Source organism: Seriola lalandi, unplaced genomic scaffold, assembly GCF_002814215.2.
Source record: "Seriola lalandi dorsalis isolate HSWRI2012SDOR001 ecotype SW California unplaced genomic scaffold, Sedor1 jcf7180002054519, whole genome shotgun sequence".
In the NCBI taxonomy this organism is placed as follows: domain Eukaryota; kingdom Metazoa; phylum Chordata; class Actinopteri; order Carangiformes; family Carangidae; genus Seriola; species Seriola lalandi.
In genome coordinates this window covers 1,328,703-1,355,206 of record NW_019525072.1, presented here as the reverse complement: position 1 = coordinate 1,355,206, position 26,504 = coordinate 1,328,703, and the positions used below count along the sequence as shown (strand labels likewise).

General features: G+C 39.3%; 3 protein-coding genes across 4 annotated transcripts; 2 read left to right on the top strand and 1 right to left on the bottom strand.

Annotated features, from left to right (window-relative positions):
- Positions 1-403: 403 nt before the first annotated feature.
- On the top strand, positions 404-3,849 carry rmi2 (RecQ mediated genome instability 2). Its single transcript, XM_023413937.2, has 2 exons — positions 404-774; positions 2,407-3,849. The coding sequence occupies exons 1-2, from the start codon at positions 435-437 to the stop codon at positions 2,556-2,558; spliced, it is 492 nt and encodes a 163-aa protein (XP_023269705.1). The 5' UTR covers positions 404-434; the 3' UTR covers positions 2,559-3,849.
- Positions 3,742-17,515, bottom strand: zc3h7a (zinc finger CCCH-type containing 7A). 2 transcript variants are annotated; one of them, XM_023413935.2, is made up of 23 exons: positions 17,366-17,515; positions 15,902-16,005; positions 13,750-13,789; positions 13,366-13,569; positions 11,340-11,498; positions 10,658-10,738; positions 10,467-10,520; positions 10,330-10,369; positions 9,893-10,236; positions 9,527-9,779; positions 9,341-9,369; positions 9,100-9,244; positions 8,819-8,977; positions 8,312-8,517; positions 7,576-7,676; positions 7,262-7,443; positions 7,036-7,109; positions 6,555-6,691; positions 5,479-5,584; positions 5,268-5,376; positions 5,056-5,189; positions 4,553-4,716; positions 3,742-4,456 (listed from the first exon to the last, which is right to left on the bottom strand). In XM_023413935.2, the coding sequence occupies exons 2-23, from the start codon at positions 15,967-15,969 to the stop codon at positions 4,267-4,269; spliced, it is 2,979 nt and encodes a 992-aa protein (XP_023269703.1). In that variant the 5' UTR covers positions 15,970-16,005; positions 17,366-17,515; the 3' UTR covers positions 3,742-4,266. The 2 variants fall into 2 exon arrangements, with proteins under 2 accessions (XP_023269703.1, XP_023269704.1); XM_023413936.2 differs by having other exon boundaries at positions 6,555-6,688.
- A 2,949-nt stretch (positions 17,516-20,464) lies between these two features.
- pla2g10 (phospholipase A2 group X) lies at positions 20,465-22,837 on the top strand. Its single transcript, XM_023413975.2, has 4 exons — positions 20,465-20,573; positions 21,077-21,245; positions 21,915-22,021; positions 22,566-22,837. The coding sequence occupies exons 1-4, from the start codon at positions 20,537-20,539 to the stop codon at positions 22,712-22,714; spliced, it is 462 nt and encodes a 153-aa protein (XP_023269743.1). The 5' UTR covers positions 20,465-20,536; the 3' UTR covers positions 22,715-22,837.
- The last annotated feature ends 3,667 nt before the right edge of the window (positions 22,838-26,504 follow it).

The following is a 26,504-nucleotide window of genomic DNA, read 5'->3' as shown; positions in this document are numbered from 1 at the left end:
ATCAAGCAGGCAATTTCCCAAAAACCATGATCATTTGGGTCTTTATTATTCCCTGAAGCCAAAGTTAATGCATTCAATTTGCTTTGTCTGACAAACAGTCAAAAACTAACCATTTTTCAACATTGTTGCAAATAAATTTTCTATCAATAGACTAATCAATTAATCAACCAATCATTTCGGCTCTAGAGTACTGGTTGTTCTCAGGGTGTCTGGGGAAATAATTAAACTATCACATACAGTGAGGGTCAGTAGGGGCCTCGTAGGAGATTAATCCAGCCATGTCTTTAGAGCACCTGTACATTTATGGTGGACATTCAGAGCGTGAGGTTATGCTTTTACTTTGAAAGATTCCAGCCGGGAACTGATAGTTGTTGGTACAGGAAAAAGACCGTCACCTCTTCCGGTTAAACGTTACGCACGGGGCAACGCGGGTAATGCAAACATTTCCAGCCGTGAACCACCGTGAAACGACAGCAGCACTCGGAATGTATAAACCAGAGGAAACAACCACAGAAAGAAAACGTCCTCCGCCCGTTAAGGTGCTGTCCGGTCAGCTTAGGACGGCAGAGAGCCGGGGGCCAGCTGACGGCGGGGATGGCTATGTTATCAGACCGCGCAGGGGTGGCTCTCTGCCGGTCTCACTGGTGTGGATGCAGGGAACTGTACTGGAGGTGCAGCTGGACCGAAACACCGTGCTGCTCATGGATGAAACCGGGACGTTTGCAGTTCAGGGCGTCAACAACATCCCCAAGGGGAGGCCATGTTTGTTCCAAGGTAAACGAACTTTAATGAAGTTGGTGTCTGATTCATGAGTTGAGAGATAAATCTTATAAAGACCGTTTGATATGTTGTTTCAGTGGAGTGATACCTGTCTGACTGGGGGCGATTCCACAAAATTCTGTGTACCAAGTTATATGAGCTCCGGGGTCACCAGTATCAGTAACTCTTTATTGTTAAAATCAGCTAATGTACTATCCTGACCAATTATTAATAGGTTATTTCTGAATATATTTTAATTGCCACCAGCCAGTCATGAAGCATTTCTTGTCACTATTCCCTTAACCACATGCATGTTTGAAAACACAAAACAGTTTTAAATGGTAGCCTAAATGATTATTTGATTAATTGATTTGACTTTTGTAAAAAAGAATTCCAAACTGATATCATCAAACTGCTTTGTACAGTGCAAAATTTGTTTCAAGATGAAAGATGATGAGAGGCAGCAAATCCTTACAATTGTGAAGACTGAACAAGGAACTGTTTGACATCTCTGCTTGAAAAATGTCAATAAGTTGGGTATCAAAATAGTTGTCAATTAATATTCTGCCAATCAATTATTCAACTTATCATTTAAGTTTGGTTGTATTAAAAGTGAGTACTAGAAAATTATTGTATACAGTTTCATTAGTAAAACCTTTATTTAATTTGTTACCCCAGAAAAAGGAAGACAACACTGAGTCTTCACTGTCCAAACTATCTAGTATCACAGAAATCCGGGTCTACATCATAAACTGTTATTTGGACCAATTAAACACAAATGATACAATACTGTTTCAGACTTATTAGAGAAACACCTATTTTTGTTTAAGTTGAGGGGAAAAAGGTTGATTTTGCCATCAAATTCTCCATCCAGATCACACTGGAACTAGATCTGGTATTGTCTCCTGTATTGTCTATGTCAAGGGAGAAAAACTTGAAATTTCCCTTTTTTTCCAAAAATGGAGCAAAAACAGTCACTAGGCTGTTTATTATGATATCTAGTGTCTGTACATTTTAAATGAGTCAAGAAATATTTTCTCATTAGTAAATGATGCTAAAGTCCCTTCATACAGCAGATATTTTAAATTATAACAGGTGTAACTAATAACACTAACCACGGCTTTGTTCCATTTAAATATGGCCACAGAGCCAGTATGCACAGAAGCAGGCATCAGGAACTAACTGGAATGCAGCCATCGTTATTGTCATGACGTACACCTGTGTTTGATAGACTAGATTGTCTGCTGTGACAGGTGTTAAGCTGTTAAGGCTGTAACACTCTGGTATTTTGACAAATACATGCAGGGGTTTTCTGTTAATGGCATCTTTTAACCTTGTGGCAAACCTACACCCCTGCCAATTCTGAATTGTTTCAATGTATTACTGTTGAGTAGTGAGACCACACTCCAGTGCAGTATATTGTCTCTCATTCAGTTCATGATCCGTGGCTTATTTATATGAAAATTAACGGCAGCCAGCCCTGAGAATTGCAAATTGTTTCCCTAAAGCAGGCACATTAAGCCTGAAAATAATGACTGCACATGAATGAAAAACACCCACATCCCCCTGTATTTCTCTCTATCACCATCCTTGTTCCTTTGAATCCATTGTCACTGAACAATTGACCACCTGCTGCTGTTGTTACAGGAAAGTATGTCATGGTGATGGGTGTCATCCAGGCCATCTCCCCGGAGCCAGTCATCCGTGCAGTAAAGATGGCAGACCTCTCGGAGCTCGCTGCGCTGCACAGACGGATGTGGAGGCTGGAGGTGGAGGACCTGCAGCAGGTGCTGGCCTGAATGCAGAGCTGCTGGTGGCAAGTTGAACTGCATCTGTCATGTGTGTCCAGCTGGCTGTCCAAGTATATAAGTGATTGTTGACAAATGAAAAACTTTCCTCTCTGGATTGAGAGAGATGATTCTCCAAGATGTCACGCTTAGCTTGGAGGTAGGATTCAAGAGTAACTTTACAGAGAAGACATGACATGATGAGACACATTCGTATTTGTGCATGTTTTGATGCTGAAACGTGGATGTATTTTTCCCCACTTGACCCCTGCTCCGAGGAGATCAGTGTCTTAAAGAGAAGAAAAAACTGTAGACCTTCAAGGGACAAATGCTAACACATGGTTAAAACACAGGTTATCCAGCTGAAAGAACATCTAACCTCTGTAACAGATCTGCTAATGCTTGTGAAGAGCATCTTATCAGGTTGTACTATAAGCGTCACCATTGTAATTATTTGTGTATTATGAGATACAATATACATATACATATTTTTTCTATCATATTTTCAAGTGCTGATGTACTTTTCTCTACTAAAACTGGAGTTTAATTTAAATATTTGTTTGCTGCATGAGGATTGACAGATTGGGATTGTGTTAACAAAACCTGGTTTCTGGGGATAAAATATTAGCTTCTTTTTGATTGCTGCAGAAAAGCAATTTAGATCACAATTTAAAAAAAAAAAATTCTAATTTCTACCTGTGACATGTTAGTAAATGCTGGAATGTCACTTTAGTACATTTACTCAAGTAAAATTTTGTTTAGTGCTTTAGTTTGACATTTTATGGGTAAATATTGTATTTTTACTCCACTACAATAATTTGACAGCTGTAGTTACGAGTTTACATACAAAACATGAGATGGTGAAATGTACCATTGTTATAGATTAAACTACCGTATAAAACAGTTAAATAACCTAACCCAAGTTAAAAGCTGCTTACACATTATTGCATCAGTAATAATGATACACAATATTACAAAATACCAGCCAAAGAGAAGCAGTACTCGTACTTTTGATACTTTGAAACACATTTAGCTAATACTACTGCCTACTGTACATACTTTACAATTTTCTGTGTAGTACTGTTACTTGTAATAGAGTAGTTTTACAGTATGGTATTACTTAAAAGATTTGAGTACTTCTTCCACCACTTGTTCCAGATGTGTAATTAATAAAACATAGCAGTTCAAACGCAGGTTAAAAAAAGAAGCTTTATTTGGTGTGGTGCCCATTACACTGGTAACACTAATGGATAAATGGAAAAATGACCTAAATTGATGGATTAAAATAAAAGTGTCAACTGAACTCTTGATTTAAGTTTTCCATACCTAAAACTTATTGAAAAGTAAAAGGTCATTAACATATACAAACCGTTTATGAAAAGAAATTAGTTTTTTTTTTTTAGGTCAACTTATCTGAACACGTCTCTGATCAAGCTTTACACATGCTATTTTCATCACCAGTTTCAGATATTCTACTGAAAGGTGCATAGCAAAGCTTCAAGTGTCTTACACTCAGTATTTGCTGTTAACGATAACACTCGTGTAGTTCTGATCAGAGTAAACCATCCACCAATCAGAGGGCTGGTCCTGAACGCCCCCTTTAAAATCATGCTGTGATCAGGCTATTTCCTGTGCACCTCAGGGGCCCTCAAGGATCACCTGACTCAAGACTGTTTGAATACTGCATTATTTGCAAGTAAGCACGAATATTGTCACCATATTATTTAATGTCTTTAAGCAGAAAACTGTATTTTCCAAAGTCATTGTCATTTGGTGCTATAAGATGATCTTTTTTGGCTTTGGCAAGTTTCATCAAAAGGAATTCCCTGCGCTCCATCCACTCTTTTAGCTCCTGCTCCCCGTGTGCCAGCTTACAGAAGTCGTCCTCTGTGCACGTGCCTTTGAGGAACCTGTCAAAAACACCAGATCAAATGTCAACCATCAAAACCTACGGGAATCAGACTGGGAACCAGAGACACACCATATGCTATGGCAGATAATCTTACCTCTCACAAACTTTGAAAGTGCCTGTGGGAAATCGATACTGCCAGCAGTTCTGATCATCCTCAGAGTTGAAAACTCTGTCTTTGTGTTTTTCTGAAGTGATATGCTGCTGCCACTGTTTCTCACTGTTGCAGTTTTTACCACACAGCCAACAGTGATTGCCAGCCTGTGAAGAAAAACACACAGCGATCTCATTTGCTCAAACGACTAATTACCATCTGTTTCTTAATCGCTCAAATTTATCACCGTTTATTTTAATCACTTTACAAATAAATAAATTAAAACAAGATTCTATTAAAATTTGTTCTATCACACAATTTAACTGTTAGTCATCAATAGATTTTAGTGCTTCGACAATCAAGTACAAAAGCAATACAACGCTGCCGTTTTTACTCATAACAGGACAGTGTAATAGTTGAAGATCGTAACCTGATGAAATAAAAGACTGCAGCATTTAGACAGCATTAGACAAAAGCACTGTAATTTGCTGGGCTTTTGAACTTACCACTTCCTCGGCGTAGTCTGTTGGCATGTGGATCTGTTTGCCGTTCTCTCTAACAGAGTTACTGGAGGTCTCTTCACCCCAGCCTGGCTTCTGAGACTGCAGCCACTGCTCATAAAGCTGATCCATATCTGGAACTAAATGAGGGGGCAAAACATGAAGTGTGCATCACATGCTGATTAAATTGTACCAAGTAAGACTCCGACAAAACTCACTGTTGTTTTCCTTCATGTAGGTCCAAAGGTCCCGTTCTTCTACACTGTGAGCAAAAGTGCAATTCCCAATGTACTGACACTTCTTGCCAGCTGTCACGTGCATGCAAATCTGAGAAAGAATAATTACATTTTGGTGATCCTTGCAGGGATTGGTTTCATCAGAGACACAAAGACTGTAGGCAACTTCAGGGTAGAAAAACGTTTTACACACCTCAAATTGAGACGGGATTGGCTTTTTGGTTGGAAGCGGTCTGACTGTTGTCCACTTTTTCCTTTCATGGGAACTTACAAGCACCACTCGCCTGTCTTTTGCCCACCTGAAATGGAAAGAGACAGACTTAGTGATGATGTGCTGGATTGCACTGTTAATTTCTCATATATACAAAGACCAAAAACGTAACACTATTGTTTTTGCTCCCATTTTTTTTATATAAGTTCAAATAAAAGACTTTTTCAAAGCGCACACAATAGGCTTCTTTCTCATAAATTTTCTTCATGTGTTTAAATCCGTGTTAGTGAGCACTCCTCTTTTGCCAAGATCATCATCCAACTGACAGGTGTGGTATATAAAGATGCTGATTACACAGCATGATTACTGCACAGGTGTGACCTAGGCTGGTCACAATAAAAGGCCACTCTAAAATGTGCAGTTTTATTTTGAAAAAAATACATGTATGAGACACTGAACGGATGGATTTCACATGATTTGGGCTACAGATGTGCATTTTTTTTTTTGCAGAGTTGATGTGGCTTGTGGAATCTTGGCCCACTCCTCTTCTATGGCTCTGAAGTGCTGTCATACACCAGGATACATAGCATCCACAACATGCTCTAACCCGGATCTGGTTCCATGATACTGCCACATTCTCGTTAACGACACTAGAGAAACCTTATGGTCGTGAAACGTCCATTCACTTCAGGGGCAACAGCTCTGATGGACATTCAGCATGTCAACTGCACGCCCTCTCAACACATGCAACATCTGTGACATTGTGTGTGATAAAACTGCACATTTCAGAGTGGCCTATTATTGTGAGCAGCTCAAGGCACACCTGTGCAATAATCATGCTGTGTAATCAGCATCTTGATATGCAACACCTGTCAGGTGAATGGAGGATCTTGGCAAAGAATTGCTCCATGACATGGATTTGAACACATTTGTGAACAACATTTAAGAGAAATACACCCTCTGTGTTTATCTTTTATTTCAACTCATGAAAAATGAGAGTAAAAACCAAACTGTTCTGTTTATATTCTTGTTCAGTATACATAGACCTAAATACTCACGTGTGTCTTGCTTTGGCTGAGCAATACTTCTTGTTTTTGTCTGCTTCACTTAGTTGGCCATTTCTCCAGCACTGGCCACAGACAAACATCATCTTCAGATTTGGAGGTCCGAACCTCCTCTGTGCATTGGAAAGCTGCTGATGAGATTTGAAGGGTAGGTTAAAATCTTTGTTGTTGACACAAATCTGCCACAGCAACAGTGGGACAACTGAAGGAGATTTATCCAGCATATCACACACGCAGCAACTCAGCCTTAATCCAGGGAAAAACAAATCAAATACCACAACTAGGCTTAAATACATCTAGACACATAATAGTCAAAACAATTTATTTACTTTTAATAAGTTGTTGTAGTGAAAAAACTGCATAATTAGAGTCACTGCCAGTGAGCTTTATTAAATGCAACCTCACGCTGTCGAGTTAGGAAATGCCGGCAGCAAACAAAGATGAGAAATCAGTGAACAGACTCCTGTTGGCTTACCTGGACTCCCTGCAACGAAGCCGTGGCATTCCAAAACTTCTTTGCCTCTTGGACAATACTTTCATGAGTGATACCTAAATGACACAAAATAAAAAGACAACAGTCATTTTAGCAGTGAAAAATACTGCAAAGCGTGTTCATGTTGGCTTGTGGGAAATAAACATTTTAGAAGAACTGTACTTGTGGTATCATGCTCTTGAACGAGCATTTTAAAAACAAGTCTTACCAAGCTCGTGCTGCATCATCCAGACCTTCAGCTCGATGAGGCTGTGGGCGTAGAAGCAGTCGTCCTCTCTTACGCAGCCGTAGCGGACTTCATGGCGACAAAGATCCAGCTGGCACTGGGTTCTCAGGGGTCTGATTTTGGAATAACGGACTGTATTCTCCTTCAAAATGTGGACCAGGCACCTAGAAGACAAACAGGCCATTAATGCTCACAGTCTTATCCTGTTCTTATTTCCCCTATCTTAATCACATAAATGTAAATGCTTTCATAAAACAAGTGATGGTTTTAAAGTGATGAAATGTGAAACAACTTACTTATGATCCTCAAAATCATGCTTTGTCACTGGATGAGAGCAAAGTGAAGGGTCATCTTTGTTGGTTTTGCTGATGATTCTGGGTTTGTGGTCAAAGCACACCTGCAGATCACATTAAATTTAAAACATTGCAAATTTATTATGGTAACAACAAAAGGCTGACGGGGCTCACATTGATAGGAACTCTCTGGATTAGTCTCTTGGGCTCCTGCGCTGCAGCATGAGTAACTACAGAGGTTCTACCGTAGCAGTAGATTTTGTTTTAATAGGAGCAGAAAGGCTAGCATGTTAAACCAGCCAGGCAGCAGGAAATGCTTATGTGCTATTATATTGTTCTATTCTTGTATCCACCTAAAATGCCATAATAACTTATCAAAGTCTGCCAGCTTCTAATGATTACCAGAAAAAACTAAAAGAAAAACCTCCATTAAAAAAAAAAAAAAAAGGCACAAACCATTTCCCTCATCACTTTATACATGTAATTTTCTTATTGTTTTAATTTTTGGTCTTTAAGTGCTGAAAAATGATGCGTCTCATTCGGAACAATCATCTATTGTCTTGACATCGGAAGATTGTTTCTTGTAAGAAAAATCTTTAAAGGGAAAAATACAAGTGCTTTTTATCCTCTTCACACTGAAATGAAAAACAATGCTGACTAGTTCCAACAGCACTGTACCACTGTGACCACTCCGCTGACGTCATTCTACTTTTAATTACGAAACTAAATAAATACTCACCCCACAGAGGAACATGAATATCCCATGATGCTCCTGTAAGATCTTGGGGACAGTCAACCTGATGTTGGAGTTGGGTCCAAAAGGATCGAAGAGCAGTTCTCTGGAGATAAACCCTTTTCGTTCCAGAGTCCAAACATCAATCTCTTCCTGGCAGTATGCAAATGTGCAGTGGCCAGGGTAGAGGCACTCTTTTCCAACAGCCACCTCTGAAATGACACATTGTCATTTTAGCTCATGTCTAGACAGCAAAGTGTAAAAAGTCCCAGAAAAAAATACACGCCAGGCAGCAAAAAGACATTGAGGAAGTAATTGGTAAAAAACTGAACATGCCTATAGAAGCGAAAGCCTTTTCCTCTTAATGATCTATATTTTTAAAAAAAAGTAAGTAGCCACTGAGAAAATCAAAGTGATCAGATGTATAGGTTAAAAAAAATTATTTAATATGAAGGCAAATGCAGATATTTCTGGAAAAAAAAAAAAAATATATTGCACATTTGTAAATATTACCTTTGCAAATGTAATATGGTCCAACATATTGGGTTTTTGTTGGTCTGGGCCGAATGAGCTTCCACGTTTTGTCTGGCGAATGTTTGATTCTGCCGAGTAAAGCGTCCTTTTTGCATTTATGCTCTTCAGTATGAAGTGTGTAATCCAACACACCAGGCCCTGTGGATATGAAATTGAAAAAAAAAAATATTATACCAAACACTACTTCCCTTCCCTGGAAAAAAAAAACCAACTAAAAAAAACCTAAAAACTAAACCAAAAAAAAAAAAACAATTCCTCACCAGTTTTGACATAGCAGAGTGAGCAGGCTTGTTTGAATTCATGTGTGTCAGCTAAGGGGTTCTTTGCTAAATCCACAGCAGCAGGAAGACCCTTCACTTCAGGCATCCCCACAGCCATCCCCATTGGGGTTTCCTTATTGTTTAGCTGTATTAAAAAAAAAATACATTTGACAAAATATAAGCCTGTAACAATGCCTAGACTGAAAAATCCCCAATAATTAATAACATATACAATAATTACCTGTGGAATGAATGGACTTGAAACATAATCTGAAAGTTTGACAAGGGGAGAAAAAGAAAAAAAATATCAGACCAATACTTAACTTGTCAATTTAATTTGAAAATGATTAAATATCAATGGTAATCAAACCAAAGTAAAACGTCATTACTAAAAGGTAACGAAGGGAAAGGTAACAAAGTGTAATACCTGTTTTAAAGTCTGTAATAGAGAGACTGTCCAGAGAGTCCAGTGGTGGGGGCAGGTGGTCAAAAGTGTCCATACCAAAATATGTACTTGACCCTGACTTGTGATACAGCGGGGGCAGAGTCACGGTGCACTGCTGAGCACCACTGTGGAGAAACGGGTTGATGTGAGATGGCATCAGGAATGGACTCGACATGGTACTGCCCGAGGCAATACTGGTAGGCAAAGGAAGAGGCCCCTTCACTGTGGGTATAACCTACACAAAGAGACCAAAAAAAATAAAAAAATCATCCCACTTCTGTCCAGATATTGACACATTGTCCCATTTTATTCATCAATGAGACCCTGCGGTCATATCTGTCCACTAACCATGCCTGATTCAGGGCCAGCTTGGTCCAGTAGATCATCTAGGTCATCTCCTATGATGTCTGCGTCAAAATCTTGACTGGTTTCAAGCATCGGGCAAGGCTTAGCGGTTCTGCACCCGTTTACAAATGTGAGCGCAGGAAGAGCAGCTGACGTGGTCACGGACACGGGCAAGGGAATAGACTCGAAGCCTGGAGGCTCAGACGGGGTCACAGATGAGATACTGTTGTTGGAAGGAAATTCATCCACTATTGCTTCATTCAGAGGCGGGTGCACTGCCACTGGAGCTTGGATGGGAGCTGGGACAGGAGCCAAAACACTGCCATCCTGGGTCAACTGAGGCACTTCTAAAACACATCGAGGGGAAAGTAAGATGAGCAACTTCTGTCCTGCCCTGCTTTGATTAACAAATAAAAGCTGTATTAAAATACTAAACTTACCAATTTCTATATCTTCAACTGAAGACGAGCCATGGGAAAACTGAGAATAAAAGAATATCATATTTCATTGAATAATGCATTTCTTAGAGGGCAGATGCAAATTTTGCCTGTGTAATGGAAAAGGTTATGTTGCTTACCTTGTCACATGATGCATCTGGATAATTTGATCCTCGCAAAACATTCAAGGCGGGCTGTTTAAAAAAAAAAAGATAAAAACCCAATCAACTTGATTCAATAAGGACTTTATGTTAGGACAAAAAACAGAATCTGATCCAAACAATATAGTTTCAGGCATCATAAGGGTGAGATATTTCAGTGACACACATACCTTACTCCTCACATAAGCTTTACGGATTTTCAATCCCAAAATTTTGGCAAGGTCCTGAGTCAGCTGTGTGACACTGGGATCCTGAGCAGACAATACAAATTAACAAATTATTCAGACACATCCTTTAGTCTTTGTACATTTTAGCTGCGACATCATAGAAAATTATTTTTGTAGAGTAAATTTGTGTTTTTTTATGGCCCACATTTCTACATTTATGGTCATTTTTTGTACTACCATTTTCCCCTGGAAGCCTGGATACTTCGAGTTACGGTGTACTAAGCTAGTGTGCACTGTGCAGGTCAGGAAATTGTTTCTGTGTTCCTTAGCAACACTCCAGTAGCAGTTCAGTTGTTTCATAATTAAACAAATCATAATCTGCTGTTGCTTATTTAACTTATATGGCGCTCGCAAAACTGTTGTATAAAAGCAATATCACACTTGAGGTTGTGATGTTGTACTGAATATCAGCCTGGCTGTGATTGTCTTAATGTTTTCCTTCAAAGATTTTTCTTACAAGAAACAATCTGCCGCTGTCAAGACAATAGATCATTGTTCCGAATGAGACGCATCATTTTTCAGCATTTAAACACCAAATCACAGCCGTGCTGATATTCAGTACAACATCACTCCCTCTTGTGTGATATTGCTTTAATAAAAAAAGTTATGTTATGTTACAGCTCACCTGAGGCACTGCTAGAGAGCATTTGGCAACAGTCTCATAGGCCTCTTGATGTCTCCCCATCTCCTTCAAAGATTTTGCTTTTCTGTACAGTGCTTTGTAGTTCCCCTCATTCAAACGGAGAGCTTTTTCACAGTCTTCTAATGCTTGGTCATACAGTCCCTAAGAAAAAAAACAAAAAAAACAAAAAAAACATTTCAGAGTTAGAAAAGCTGGACTTGTCCACAGTGATGTGGTGAACAAGTAACAAAGCCACGCTTTGATCATAAATTGACTTTGCGTGTGAGTTGCGTCAGGTATGGGTGTGGTGTGTATCCTCCACGAAAACAGCAGAGCGGGTTTTTTTTTCTTTTTCAACTGTCATGTAACATGACTATGCAGACAACCACAGACAGGGAGGCGAGACTGGATGTTCCTCTGAGAGCACCGGATTCTTTTTCAGATATTACCTGGTATAGATATCATTTTTGAGTCTTGGAGCTCCGAAAGCCAAGTAAAGCTTGTCAGCTCTTCACTATGCATTATATGGTTAAAACACAAAAGCATCATCCTCAAGCTTGTCCATCATTTAGTTTCTGATGGATCAAAAAAAAAAAAAGAAGCAGGCAATTATCAACTGTCTACCTGCTTGCATGACAACCAAATTACAGGACGTCTATTGAATCTAAAAGCATCTCATTGTGTCATCACAAATGAGATTACTAGACGTGATTTCAGATAAGTAGGTAAATAAACTGGTTTATACAAACATCAATTATGAACAACTGTGCACTTTGGCCTGATTACCTCCTGTGACACACGCGAAGTAGCTTCCAAAAAACATTAAATAGATCTCACGTCATTAAGGTGGCCTGCCACACCCTGCTATGCCTGCCTGCCCTCACGCTAAATAAGACTCAAGCAGGAAGAGCAGAGCGTGTCAAGAGTGTCGAGAGCTGTTGGAACAAATAGGCTACAGCGCTGTCTTTCATAAGAAAAGCTGGCAAACTCTGAAAGTAATGCTGGTATAGAGATCCTGTTTTTGGTCTTTCTATGATGTCAAGTGCTGAAAATGAAGAATAATAAATGCACACACAAGCTGAAAAGTCTGTGGGACTTGACGGGTGATGTAATGGGAGATTCCAGCACTTCACATATTAAGGATGGCTGACATAGATGTAATAAGAAGGAGACTTTTTACAAGTGAGCAGATAACACTGCTGTGAGTCCATTAGGAGACAGAACATTTTTAATTATCTAATTATTTTAGGTGTGCCATCATTAACATAATCAGGGCCTGCAAGTGGAATGCAGTCATTACCAATACTGATAGTTGCACCTGTGTTAGACAAGTCAAGATGTCTGCTGTAAGAAAAATCTGCCGTCGTTTTCTTAATATTCTTGACAAAATATAAAGATGTTTTTATCTTTTTTTTTATATTTAATGGGAAAGACAAACAGCTGATGTTTTCCTACAAGCACTGGCAAGTGAAGGAGCCAATCAAATATGCTTTGTTATACACTCGACAGCACAGATGAGAGCAGGAAAACAGCATCGTGATGCGGTATGATTCAGAGATTGCAGAGGGAGAAAAATGATCTAGCACAAATTCTACAACAACAAAAAATGTCCCACATATCGGTTGTTTGGTATCATTTATGGTCTATTCCTGAACATTGCAAAATAAGTTGCGTACATGTCCTAACGTCCTATTTTATGTTGACATTTTGTTTATTGTGTTTTAGTATAGGTGATTTGTTTGATTGAGTAGAAGCAATCCAACCTGTGGGAAGCTCTTTGCCCTCAAACGTGACATGTGGTAAATATTCTCCACAATGGCAAAGTTCTGCTGATACACAATTCACATTTACGAAATTATTCTACAAGACTCAAAACCGTCTCTTGTATTTTGGACTTTCCTTGTTCTCTTTAATTGTTTTTGTCATTCAGTGTGCATATGTGAAGTGGAAGACCCCAAGGAGAGGGAACTCAAAGTGGCTCAGGCTGAAACTGAAACAGACTCGAGTGGGACGGTCAACACCTACTTACCGGAACAACATTAAGATATGCTGCAGCTCGATTTGCATACAGCTTTTCCAATAAACCTGTTGGAACACAGATTTCTTCAGAGTCGGCGTAATCCGCTATGCTCAAGGCTTCGGTGTACATCTCGATAGACTTTGTCCATTCCCCCTCTTTAAACACGTCATTCCCTTCTCCAAAAAGATTCCACACCAGCTCCTTAATGAACACCTGGAAATGAGAAAGGACCGAATCAAAAAATGTCTCTTTACCCAGACACCTTCGATTTGGAAAAAACTAAATCACAGGTTTTCTTTCCCTTGTCACTGTACCCAAATTAGTTTAACTCAGTACAGTACAAGTGTTGAAAATGGAAGATGGAAATGGCACATTAAAATTTACATAGCTTACCTCATACTGCTCTTGACTTCCAGGAAATGGAAGGGTTGATCTGACAGCAAAAAAACAAAAAACAGGTTCAAGTTCCAAGAGAAAACAGCCTTGAAGTTCATGAAGTTTAATTAAATACAAAGTAAGAGTGTGAAAAAAAAACATTTGGTCATACATTGCATCTTTTTCTACATATTTATCAAAGTAAAACATTGTTATTGTCAATTTATTCAAATTGCCACAACAATAAAATTTCATTATATTAGTAATATCGTTGGTATTTACGGTTTTGGTCTCATTCCTAAGTTTTTACTATGCTGAATATAGTGCTTCAGCTGGTACATAGCATATAGTTTTTGCTCATTATAAAACAAATCATCGCAACCGGAAGATTTGTAGGAGTGTGTGTTTATGTGAGTGTAGGGGTGCGTGTGTGTCATTGGTTTTATCGGTTGCCATGTGTGCAGCTGCTGACTGCATTGGCTGCCGAGTGCAAACAAGTCAGCAAAAGCAACATTGTGTAAACAAGCCATCACCCTCCAAAAGCCAGATTCCACTCAACGTTGTGAAAATTTCTAATTGTTATCTTTTATTTGAATGTTTTTAAGTTGGAAAAAATGTCTGCCATTATTCATGTCGTGTCAAGTTATATTGACTGACAATAAAAGCCAGATAAGTAAAGTGAGATATACTGCAACCGTCTCAACATGAAGCCAAATATGAAATTATTTATGTCACTAGAGTCATTTTTAAAAGCACAAATTATACATTAATATCGACCACTGGCCAGTCAGGCAACTATAATAATAGAAAGCCACACATCTGCAAGCTGACACAGGACCAAACCTACTGTCAAGATTAATAGCTGCTGTTATTACTCATTTGGTGCATTGCTAGTGGTATGCCAATAAGTGTCATGATGGAAAATTCACACGCAGTGAAGTCGTTTTGTTATGAAGATTTCTAGTTCAGCTTCAGTCTGGCATTTCCTCTTTTGTGCACTGGACTATGAGGGAAACTAAGTTTTAGTTTAGACCATCACACTTTCACTGAGGCATGCTGAGCTCTTATTACAGCTAATGGAGAAAACAGCCGGAGCACAAAGGCTGTCTAGATATAAGAGCCTTATCTCGCAGATAACACCAGCAACATGCAGGACTGTAAACAAAGTCATTATATTTACAGTCTCCCAAACGGCTAAATGTTGTGTCTAAACTTGATTAATGTTTTTAATTGTTTTAAAGCACTTTTGCTTCTCTTTCCGATATGTTTCTAGCATCAGTTGTTTGTACTCTGTGTTTAGGTTGATGTATTATCATATTTTACATGACATTTAAGCATTTACTAAATTAATATGGCTAATAAAGTGGCATCTCTGTAAGTGGCATGATATCAGTGAAGTTTCACATTTACTGAACAGCAATGCATTGAAGTATTTTAAGTATCACTTTTGTTTTAGGAATAAAGGGCCTTGTCAGATTAGATGAAATGGAACACTGCACTGCCTGGCACAGCTCTAAAACAATATGTGGACAATAAGAGTCCACCTGATGCATGACAACAAAATAACCCACATTACAAACAAAACTAAAGTAAAGCCAGGAATCAGTTGTCTCACTGACACACAGCTGATCCGAACAACAATACATGATGCAAGGATGACAAATCATTCTTGCACTGTGCAGTCTATGGAGGTGACTAAGCTTTTTCATTAATTGGACTTGCAAACACAGGCAGCAGCAGACATGTACTCGTTACTGACTTTATCTTAGGATGCTCCATCTTATGTTTTAGTTATCCTCTACAATATTTCCAAGATAGGAGAATAAGAAATAATTCTGAACCTATGTAAAAATAGGACCAGAACAGTCATTACACTTAATTCACGTTATTATTAGGGGTTGAAATAACATATTAGTGATATTCAGATATTCTGGGATCCTTTGACAGGGAGAACCTAACACATTACCAACCAGTGACTTAAACCTAGCCCCAGTGTGTACCTCTCATGTATTAGTAAACACTACATTGGAGTCACAGAGGTAACCATCCGTTTCTCTAAAAAATAATGAGACAGCAATGTCTAACAAAAAACAAGAGGGTTGTCTAAAATGTTTGCTAATACATCACAGGCACAAACTGGGTCTGACCCATGACAAGCCATGCCACTTACTGGATGAACTGCAAGCCTTTCTGGATCTCCTGCCAGCGAGTCCTTCTGTCCTGACACGCTCCGGACATGTTTGCGTGTTTTAATATCCACTCCTCAGTCAGCACCTGAAATTATGATACACATTGTTGTATTGACCGGTAAAAGTCACAGGTGAAATTCCCCACAGGGCCAGCATAAACACACCTCTTCCTTATCATTAATCACCATCTGCAGGTTGTCCAACTGGTTAAGTGGCTGCTCACTCACAAATTTTTAACAGTCACTATATCACAAAGTTTTCATGAGGTTCATCCAGCTTGGCTTCTGGGTTTTTTTTTTTTTTTTTTTTTTTATCACTTCCGCATTTGATAATGACGACTACAATGTAGTCCCGGAAATTAAATTTTTTGTTAGCTTGAGAGCTAATGGTGTCAACAGAGGAAGTGTTTGAGATTAGAATCAAAAGTTGGACTAAATACCTGAAGCTGTGGATAAGAATGACTGCGCTTACTGGTCCTGGGAAACTGTTTAAACTTAGCATCTGAACGCAGCCGTAGCTCCATTATCGGACACATTTTGATGGCTGATAATTGGGCAGTTATCAGCAACTACTTTCTAACAAACTCAAGTGTTTCAATAGAAACAAATAAAAGCCACTTATGTTTTGAGTGCGCAGATGGTTTCTACTGGATCATATAACGTTACTGTCAACTACTTATCATGTTTTGATGTGAAACATTGCAATCCGCGCATAAAACCCGCCAAGTTACAACTGTCAACTGTCTGCTTCGTCATAGCTAATGTTTACTAACTAGCATATTGCTGGCAATTTGACTTTACTTTTCTTTACATTTAGTTGCTAATCAGATGAGGATCTGGGTCACAGAACCATATAATTATAAACTCATGGGGCAGAAAGATGGTGGTAACTTCATGTTAGCTATAGGCGGGTGTGCCTGTCCTGCTTCGGTCAGCAAAGCCAAAATTAACTTTATTCAATGAACATTATTGTGTCAAGAAGCTAACAATAACGTCTACTTCAAGACCGAAGTACTGACTATAGAAAAAGATGTAATTTATTTTAAGTTTTATGGGAGAGAAAGATGTGTCCGACAATGGACACATACCATTTAGCGCACGTGTGTTACCCGCGGCCGGGGACCACAGAGGAGACTTCTCGTTAGCAATCATCACTTGCTAGCAAAGGTTAGCGAACTGTAGCCCACACAGTTTTACCGCTGTTTAACCACACACAAATAAGCTTAACAGTTTTCTCCGGTGCCGGAAACACACGGGCTTGAGCAGCTACATGACGCTACCCGACCAAGTTTCTAGGAAGTAGCCTGCACCTAACAAAGCAAAGGCATGTCCAAGTTAAACTAGTTCCCCAACGCAAACAATAGCGAGCTGTACATGTTTAGCTCCTGGTTGAGACCCGCTAAATATCACACATATGAGCTACCAGTGGCCGCTGTACATACTTACATGAATGGATCTTTATTCCAAACAAAACCTACGCCGGTTACCTAAAAGGAGGGAAAGTGATTTTTCGTTTTAGCTAAAATAACTTAGCTAGATGTGCTGTATCGCCGAAGGCCGCCCTTTGCTTCTTCTTCTACTGTGATGGGAGGCAGGGCGAACAGCGACTCTGCACTACTGCTCCTCACAGGCAGTGGAGGAATATGACAACATTTCACATGTAAAATGATAATACAACTTTAACAAGCATTGATCACTAAACATAATTATATATTTGGAAATACATTAATAAAGGTAAAAAATAAAATGAAGAAACACATGTATGCCTTCAGCTTGATGAGGATCCAGCCCTTGTAGAAACTAATTCCCAGTTAGTCAAATGTGTAGATCAAATGTCTTTCACTTTGTGTCTCACTACACCATTGTTGTTTTGTTATTTGCAAACACTACAAGTAATGGCTATCTATGGGCAATAACAGTAAATGGCCACATCAAAATTAAAAAAACTGAAACACTTAACACAGGAAGTGGACATATTTGTGCCTGTTCCAAAAGAACAACATTATTTTTATTTGCACCATGATGAGACATAAAGACATAAAGAACACAGTAACAAAATGCAGTAATAATATATTCAGAAATAAATTAATTCTCTTGTCTTTCTTCCTCCATAATTCATTTGAGTCTGTTTCATTATGTCACGTACAAATTAGGTTCATGGTTGGATGACACTTTTCAAAACAAGTATAAACACGCCGGAGCAGCAGACGTATATCTACAGATCTGCGTGAGGAGCCAGGCAGCCAGCTGCTTCTCTTCTTCTTCCTTTTCATCATTGGCTGTCTCCTTTGTCTTCCCCCAAACTCATTTGCAGCCACTGTCTGATTCTATTTCAGGCAGAATTCACCCACAGATTTACAGGTAGACTGATTGTGAAGGAATTTCTTCCTTCAAGTCTTTCCTTTCATTCAATAAGTGTCTACACACAAGGTCAGTCACAGGTCACCATAGCTCTTTGTTTATCTCCGGCCTAACAAGTGTGCGGCTGCTCCACTCCCATCCGCAGTTGCCGTAGTAACCAAAGTTGTAGCAGGTCTAGTAGTGAGTGAAGGAAGATGTGAACATTTGGCATTGAACATGAGGTGCCTTAGATTCCCAAAGACGGATAGTATGTATCATCTTCAGTAGGACAAAAGTCAAGGAAGACATGCAATCATGTTCATGAGCTTGAGCCTGTGGGTTTATATACGCTTCAGATTTGGGATGACATATCCTGTTAGCGTCTGTTATTGTTCATCTCCTTGGTGCAAATGAATATTAATAAATAATACATCGAGTGTCTCCTGAAAACTCCTTGATCCAAGATTTCCATCACACTGATAACAAACAGTTCACACACACAAAAAAGTAGAACAGCACAAATTAAACTGCCTTCCTTTTTCTGCATTTTGTTAGTGTTGTGTGTGAAACTTCAAATCCATTATTCCAAAGTGTTTGCAATTGAACAGCACTGGAACAGAGAGTTGTTTTGTAATTCGTTTTGTGTACCTCAGAGATTGGTTTGTTTTTGAATCGAAACTAGGGAGGAAATAATGTTTGATACTGACATAATCCTCTGTTTGTTTCTCAGACTGAAACTCATTTTGCCTTTTGTTTTTGTAATTTAATGTGAAAAATGTATTTTTGGATCATTTACAGTCTTAATCACATTCACATATTACTCATCCTCAGCCTTCTGGGAGTCTGTTGTTGACACAGCTCTTATTAAAACCTGAGATTTCACTTTCTGTTCAACCAGGCTTCAAATTATTGACATTAAACTTTTCAGTCAGGGTGTGTTCAGCTCGATACGATCTTAATGTTGGCTTGATGTTTTGTGGCTGAGGCTGCACTGAGAATAATCAGATATACAGGGATGGAGGGATGTGTCTCCTCATGCAGTACAGTCATCCTGGCAGCTATAATAACTGCCAGGAGGAGGCGCTTATCTCACATTGTGCAGCAGCATCACTAAGGAACTGAATCACAAAAAAAAAAAAAAAAAAAGAAGACTGTGAATATGTCCTCTGTTATCAAAACCCGGAGCGTGTGTCTTTTATGATTTAGCTGCCCTGACATTACCACATTGTGGATGACAATGAAGTCCAGTGTGACAGAGCTGAAAATACACCCTGAGAAACCATAATAAAAAGATGAAAAGCAAAGATATGATACAATTCATGCCATTTCCAGCTCAGGTCTGCAATTTGTCAAATAAACAACCTCAGCTGTTAAACTTAGACACTTGGAGTGCTGCTCACTAAATCATGCTGACAATAATGATAGCTACAGTGTCTCCTGAGTGTTTGTTTTATGGGGAGAGGGTCTGTTCTGTTTACTCCACTGACATGTTTATTTACAAGAGAAGAAGACAGATGGGCGGCATGACTAAATCTCTTCGTGATTATAGAGCAAAAACTATGTTATTAGAGTGTGATTATCATAATTATAAAGTCTGCATGCATTTGCTTTGAGGAGCTGTAGCCTTATATTGTGTTTAAGTAACTGGGAAGGTGCCATGTGAGCAACAATTAACCCTGACATGTAATGATGTGTTAACTCATATACACGTGTAAGAAAAGTTGAATAATTAATTTTCCATATACATTCTGTACATACATTTATGTAACCCTATACTTACATTTTATTTGTGAACCATTCATCGAGACTTAAAACGACCATCCAGAGTAACTCCAGTGTGTTATGTAACACAAAGTTCACAGTTCACATAGAGTGAGAAACTTTTTCTATTAAATCTGGCGATGCAACATCCTAGAATTTCTCTGTGATTTTTTGAGGCCACGACAAAGTCAGAAAGTTTTGAATGAAAGAATAATAGTGTTTTCATCTGTAACTGTGCATATCTGACTCTCATAAAGCCCCTAAATGTCTTTTATCTGTTGAAAAGTAAAAATATTCAACAGTGTAGCAAACACTGCGAGCTGAGAAGAGGCAATAAAAAAAAATACTTCCTCCAGGAGGCGTAGAGTTTTACAAACACTGGATTAGCCTCTGGCCAATAGTGATGCTCAGGAGATTATTCAAACAGCATCTAAAAAAAGCTCTCCACTCAACGCCGCACTCACAGAGTGGAAGTGAATAACACTCGGTGTGGAGCTGAGCTGCCTGTTGCATGCCATGACTGGGTTTAACCGGATACTTCTCCTGTTATCTGGTGAGTTGCTCATTTACTCTGTGAAGTGGAGCTCCAACTGGTGATGACATGCAGGAGGCTTGAAAAGTTATTTTGAGGGCACAGAGGGAGTCGGAGCAGGTAACAGCCGGGAGGAGGAACAGCTTGTGTTTACCTATGCCCTGTGATCCAGTGAGAGTCTTATTCTAAGGCAGCAAGTGCAAATACACGACACTGATGTTGCTTTACAACTTTATCTACTGTCTGAAGCTGGTTGAGGTGTGCATGGCATGTGTGTAGCTTTCTGGTATTGAGATTCATGCACCTTTATGGATTTCTTAGATCCTATAGCTAATTAAAAAATGGGGCTTGATTTATATCTCACAATATAAAGCAAGCAAAGCTCTGCAAATGTCCCTGTTATTGTGTCCACTCACTGCATATCAAACTATACATCAGGTGAAACCAAAAAAAAAAAAAATGAAACCCAGAAAACTGCGTCCTGTTTCCAAGGAGAGAGCTTTGTTGTTTATCGCTCTTTGCAGTGGCCGTGGCCTCTGAGGCAGCACACAGGTCCCAGCGCACAAAGAGAGGGTTACTGGAGCTGGCCGGAGCCATCAAATGCAGCACGGGGAGATCTGCCTTGGCCTACATGATGTACGGATGCTACTGTGGACTGGGCGGTCAGGGCTGGCCCAGAGACAAGGCAGACTGGTGAGACAGCAGCTTTAATCACACTCCTCCCCAAACCTGACGGAAGAAAATACTGCACGCCTGATAACAGTGTGTAGCAAAATGTAAACATTTGCTTGACACTCTATATATAGCCCACCTATACATTATATGTTGCCAAAGATGTAATTCATCATGCCATGGTTGTGTTTTAAACCTCCACTCCAGGGATGGGGTGCACCCATGATTCCTTCCTGCTGGATGCCTTCGGTTCTTCTCAGTCTTCCTAAAGATCCTGATGTGTACACACACGTTTCCGTTTGTTAATGAGTGACTGAACCACAAATGCAGTGCGATGGGATGGAAGGAGGGAATGATGGCCAAATCCAACAGGCTCACACGGTCCAATGGTTGCTTCAAAATAGGTCCAAAAATTCCACACCCAAATCCTAATTGCCGTCTCCTTCTTTTTCTTCTTCGCCGCGAGACACTGAACCCCCACAAACCAGTTAACTGCTAACTATCTGTTGAGAAAACTCATGTGGTGATCCTGCCCTGCCTTTAAAATAGCAGTGGTTTGACTCAAACCACAGTAGTGTGAATATACCCACCTACTGCTTTTCTTGACCCTGTGTACTCCAGGCTAGAGCTTTAACTGCTGCAGCCTTCAAAATAAAACATTTATGGTGTTGTTAATTTCTCTGTGTGTAGGTGTTGTCACAGACATGACTGCTGTTATGGAGATGCAGAACATCGTGGATGCCAAACCAAAACCGACCGGTATCAGTGGACTTGTGAGGACAAGACAGCTGAGTGCGGTACAGCATGTTTTTTTTTTAATGCTTTTGTATCTATATGCAACATTTTTGATTTTGTCATTTGGAAAAGAAGGTAGCTGCTGCTTTCTTTTTTTCAGTGGCAGCACACAAAAACGTGATGCTCACTCTGAGTTGATGAAAACAGTAAATGGGCAGCAGATTGGATGGAAAAAACAGGATGTTTACAGCCTGTAGAATCCACAGTCATTTATTATTAGAAATAGCAACAACTTTAATGAGGTTTTCACATAATAGTACCAAAAATAGTTGGTTGTTTGTTATGTTTTTTTGTTTTTTTTAATAAAGCAATATAAAAGGTTTTCATAATATTCACAATTACTGTATGTTACCTGTGATTTCCTACTCAGGAGATTTCTCTCGTTTCCATAGAAGCTGTACCAAATGAATCACTAGGAAGCAAAATTAATATAACTAGAGTTACACCATTAGAACAAGTGATCACAACAAATTTCACAGTGTTAATGAGAAAATCCTAAAAGCCTAAGTTGTGACTGAAAGAAGACATGTATGTTCTTCATTGCAGATAATTTGAAGGACAAATGTGAGAAGCTGCTGTGCAAGTGTGACAGAGAAGCAGCCAAGTGTTTGAGAAGAGCACCTTTCATCCGAAAATACGCCGTATGGCCAGATTTTCTGTGTGGCTATGAACACCCAATGTGTAATATTTACTGACACAATAAATGCCTCCACATGTCCTGTGTGCCTTTTGTAAATACAAGATGCTGACAGGGAAAACCTGTTTTTAATTCATATCATTATCAGGCTCTTTTAATAAAATTGTGTGAGGAAGTGAAACAGTGTTGTGTTTTCATGTGTTGTTTGAATAAAAGACAAAGCTGCTGTTTAAGAGTTTACAGCAAATTAACACCTGACTTTTGACGAACGTGACCGTCTGGAGAGTCACGAGGATTACAGCTGCAGTGTGGACGCTCAGCAGAGGGTCAAATGTTAATCAGCGAGGGAAAGATCAGATAGCCGCTCCTCCCAGCAGTAGCTTACTGGGATTTGTTGAAACACTACGCAGGGCAGCACCTGCCTAAATACTCTGAAGCTGACTCCTTGTGCTCTGGTAAATGTTCCTGACTACACCTCATTCACGGGGGTTTCAAAAAAAAAAAAAGAAAAAGAAAAAAAAAAGCTTTTGGAAATTTATTGAGCTAATATTGCAAACTGAGGGTTTTTCTGCTTTTCTATTTAAAGTCTGCTGCGGCACAAATGTCCCCCACCCACCTTTTTTAACTCTAAACCAATGTATGAAATGTATGAAATTCTGTTTTATTTCAGTGACGCTGTAGCTTAGCAAATGTTTACTTAGAAAGCCAGTAAACTGATTCAGACCTTAAATGTTGCTGTAAAAAAAATGTGTGTAAAAACAGTGTGCTCCATTTAAGGTTTGGAAAGCATCACAGCATGGGTACAGATTATTGTGCTTGAAAAAAATCCCATTGAGTCTACAGAATAAGTTATAGTCACTGGATTGCTATTAAGTGATCTCATAAACTCTTGTTATGATGACCGGCATGTGAGGAAACCTCTCATGTGCATGATCTCATTGGCTGCTCATATAAAGAGGATTCTGGATATTGCCTGTAGATGGTGCCATATTCACAATCACTAAACTTGAAGCCCGCTGACACTACAGGAGCACAAACATTTAGGGGTGCACATCTCAAAACAATGAGATTACATAAAATCATTGTTTGCATCATTATTCTATAGATTTGTAAGAAAAACTGATTTTATGTTCCTAATAGCGACGTGCTATTAACTGTGGTTTTATTATTCACATATTTTTATTGGCTTTTTATATTGCAAACACATACAACACAGTCAACAAGGCTGCAAACAGCAGTCACAAAATATATGGAAAATAAAGCAACAATAATAACAACATAAAATGTATATATAAAAAATAAATAAATAAATAAATAAATAAAATAAAATTAAATTAAATTAAATTAAATTAAATTAAATAAAATTAAATAAAATTAAATAAAATTAAATAAATAATAATAAAAAAGATAATAATAATAATAATAATGATAATAAAAACAATGACAGAAACTAAAATTAAAGCGTTCAATTTTAAACCCGTTACAGAGATTGTGAGTCAGTTATGTAGTAGTCTCAGTGTCCCTAGCTGGGAATTTCAGATTAAAGTAGTTCAAAAACGGCTGCCAGACATTGTAAAACTTCTGGGTTGATCCCCTGATTGAGTGTTTCAGTTTCTCAAGTTTCAAATGTGCCATTACATCCCGAACCAGGTGCCTGTGCGTGGGAGGTCTAACTGATTTCCGGTTACACAAAATAAGGCGCCTGGCTAGTAGGGATGAAAAGGCGATGGCATCCGACTGTGCCCTAGATATCGCCACCTCAGCAGGGGCCACACCGAACAATGCGATTTCAGGAGCAGGGCTTATCTCTTTGTTGCATATATAAGACAATGTGTCAAAAATTGAGGACCAAAACTGTACCAACTTTGGGCATGCCCAAAACATATGATAGAGGGTGGCCAGAGCCTGGGAGCATGGGAGCAGGTCGGATCCACATCTGGATATATCCTGGCCAGTTTACTTTTAGACAAATGGAGTCTTTGGAGCACTTTGAACTGGAGCAAACCATGTCTGATACAAATTGAACTTGAGTGTACTCTCCTAATTGGAGAGTACAGGAATCATCTGAAACTTCAAATCCCAGTTCCTCCTCCCACGCTGCCCTAATATTATTAAGTGAAGGAGAGGCTATCATTTTAATTCTCTCATACAGTCTGCTCACTCCCCCTCTTTGGTCTGGATCTCCACCCAAACACTCATCTATCCGGTCATTTGGTGGGAGTGACGGAAAGGAAGGAAAATGCTTACGAACAAAGCCGCGCACCTGCAGATATCTTAATGGATGTGATCTGGGAATATTGTACTCGCTTACAAGCTGCTCAAAAGACATGAACACACCGTCCTTGAAAAGATCCTTCACCCGTTTCAGACCATTCCTGAACCATAACCTAAAGGCTGTGTCCATGAGTGAGGGCGGGAAGAGTGCATTAGCCAAGATTGGGAGAGAGGACGTAGCTTTCCTATGTTTGAATTGAGTCCTAAATTGAGACCATATTCGTAATGAGGCGCTGTTTACTAAGTGGTAGTGGTGCACATACTAAAGAGGGTAGGGACACAGGATGGGTATTGTTCCATTTCAATCCATACAGGTCCATCCCCCTCATAAAATGCAGAGACCCAGTATGACAATTTATAAATATTAGCCACCCAATAGTATTGTAGAAAATTTGGTAATGCTAAACCTCCAGCCTCTTTCTGTTTCTCAAGATGCTTATCCGTGGGATGGTCTTATTCCATATAAAGACGGATATGGATTTATCTAACTCTTTAAAAACTTTGGGATAAAAACGGGCACTGTATTAAACAAGACTAAGAACCTGGGCATAATTGTCATTTTAACAGAATTGACTCTGCCGGCAAGCGATATAGGCAGTGCTGACCAACGGACAAGGTCCTGCTTGGCCTTTCTCTAGTGCTGGTTTAAAATATTAACTGTGGTTTTAAATGTCTGATATGCAGCAAATCTTCGGGTTTGGTTTGGATCCGACGCACAGTAAACACTATCACCATTGTGCCTGTAGTCGCAGTAAACAAAGCCCTCCCAGATGTTACTGCTCTGGTGAGCTTTTACACTATAACCCCCGTCCGTGAGTTCACACAGGAAACACAGTGTCTTTGTTGAATGAGTGCGCCGCTCATGAGTGCGGACTGAAGGACTGAAATGGGAGATGATGTTGTGCTGCAGTGTCCAAAGCTCAGGACTGGAAATAAGTATCTGGGTCATGGCCCACAAACACTTGCCTGATTGTGTCCAGCCTTCACAGGGTATGAGCTCTGAAGTTATGGAAGTTAAACACTCACATCCGCCACTTGGCTGACAGAGAAAGTGTACCATACATTTGTTTGTTCTTTTCTACCTCTACCCTCCGCAAATTTCATCTGCTATTAACCTGCTTCTGCATCGCTCTGCTTGTTCCAAAACATGTGGTGTATTTCATTTCAAGTATTTAAGCATCTTATGTAACAGATGTAATAAGAGGGGAAAATGCACATGTCTTGTTTTTGGGTTGCTTAAAATTGAAAATAACTTTTTCATTTTTCTTGCACTGTGGTGTAGAATGAGTCAGTACCGCAGCTGTTCTGAGTTCATGAGACCAGAAAACTAAAAATCTGCTTCACAGTTACCATCATCTATCTATTCAGTGTTCCTGATGATGTAACACAGGCTGTACTTTCTTAGGCCAAAAAGAAATATGTCTGTACATATTTTGATCATTAAATTTTCACATTCACAAAAATAACTCTGACAGATCTTCCTGGGTTGGACCGTCTGGTGTAAAATTTTTATCCTGTATTGAACTGATGAAGTGTAAATCTCCGAATGTTTCTTTGCATCACACAGTTTCCAT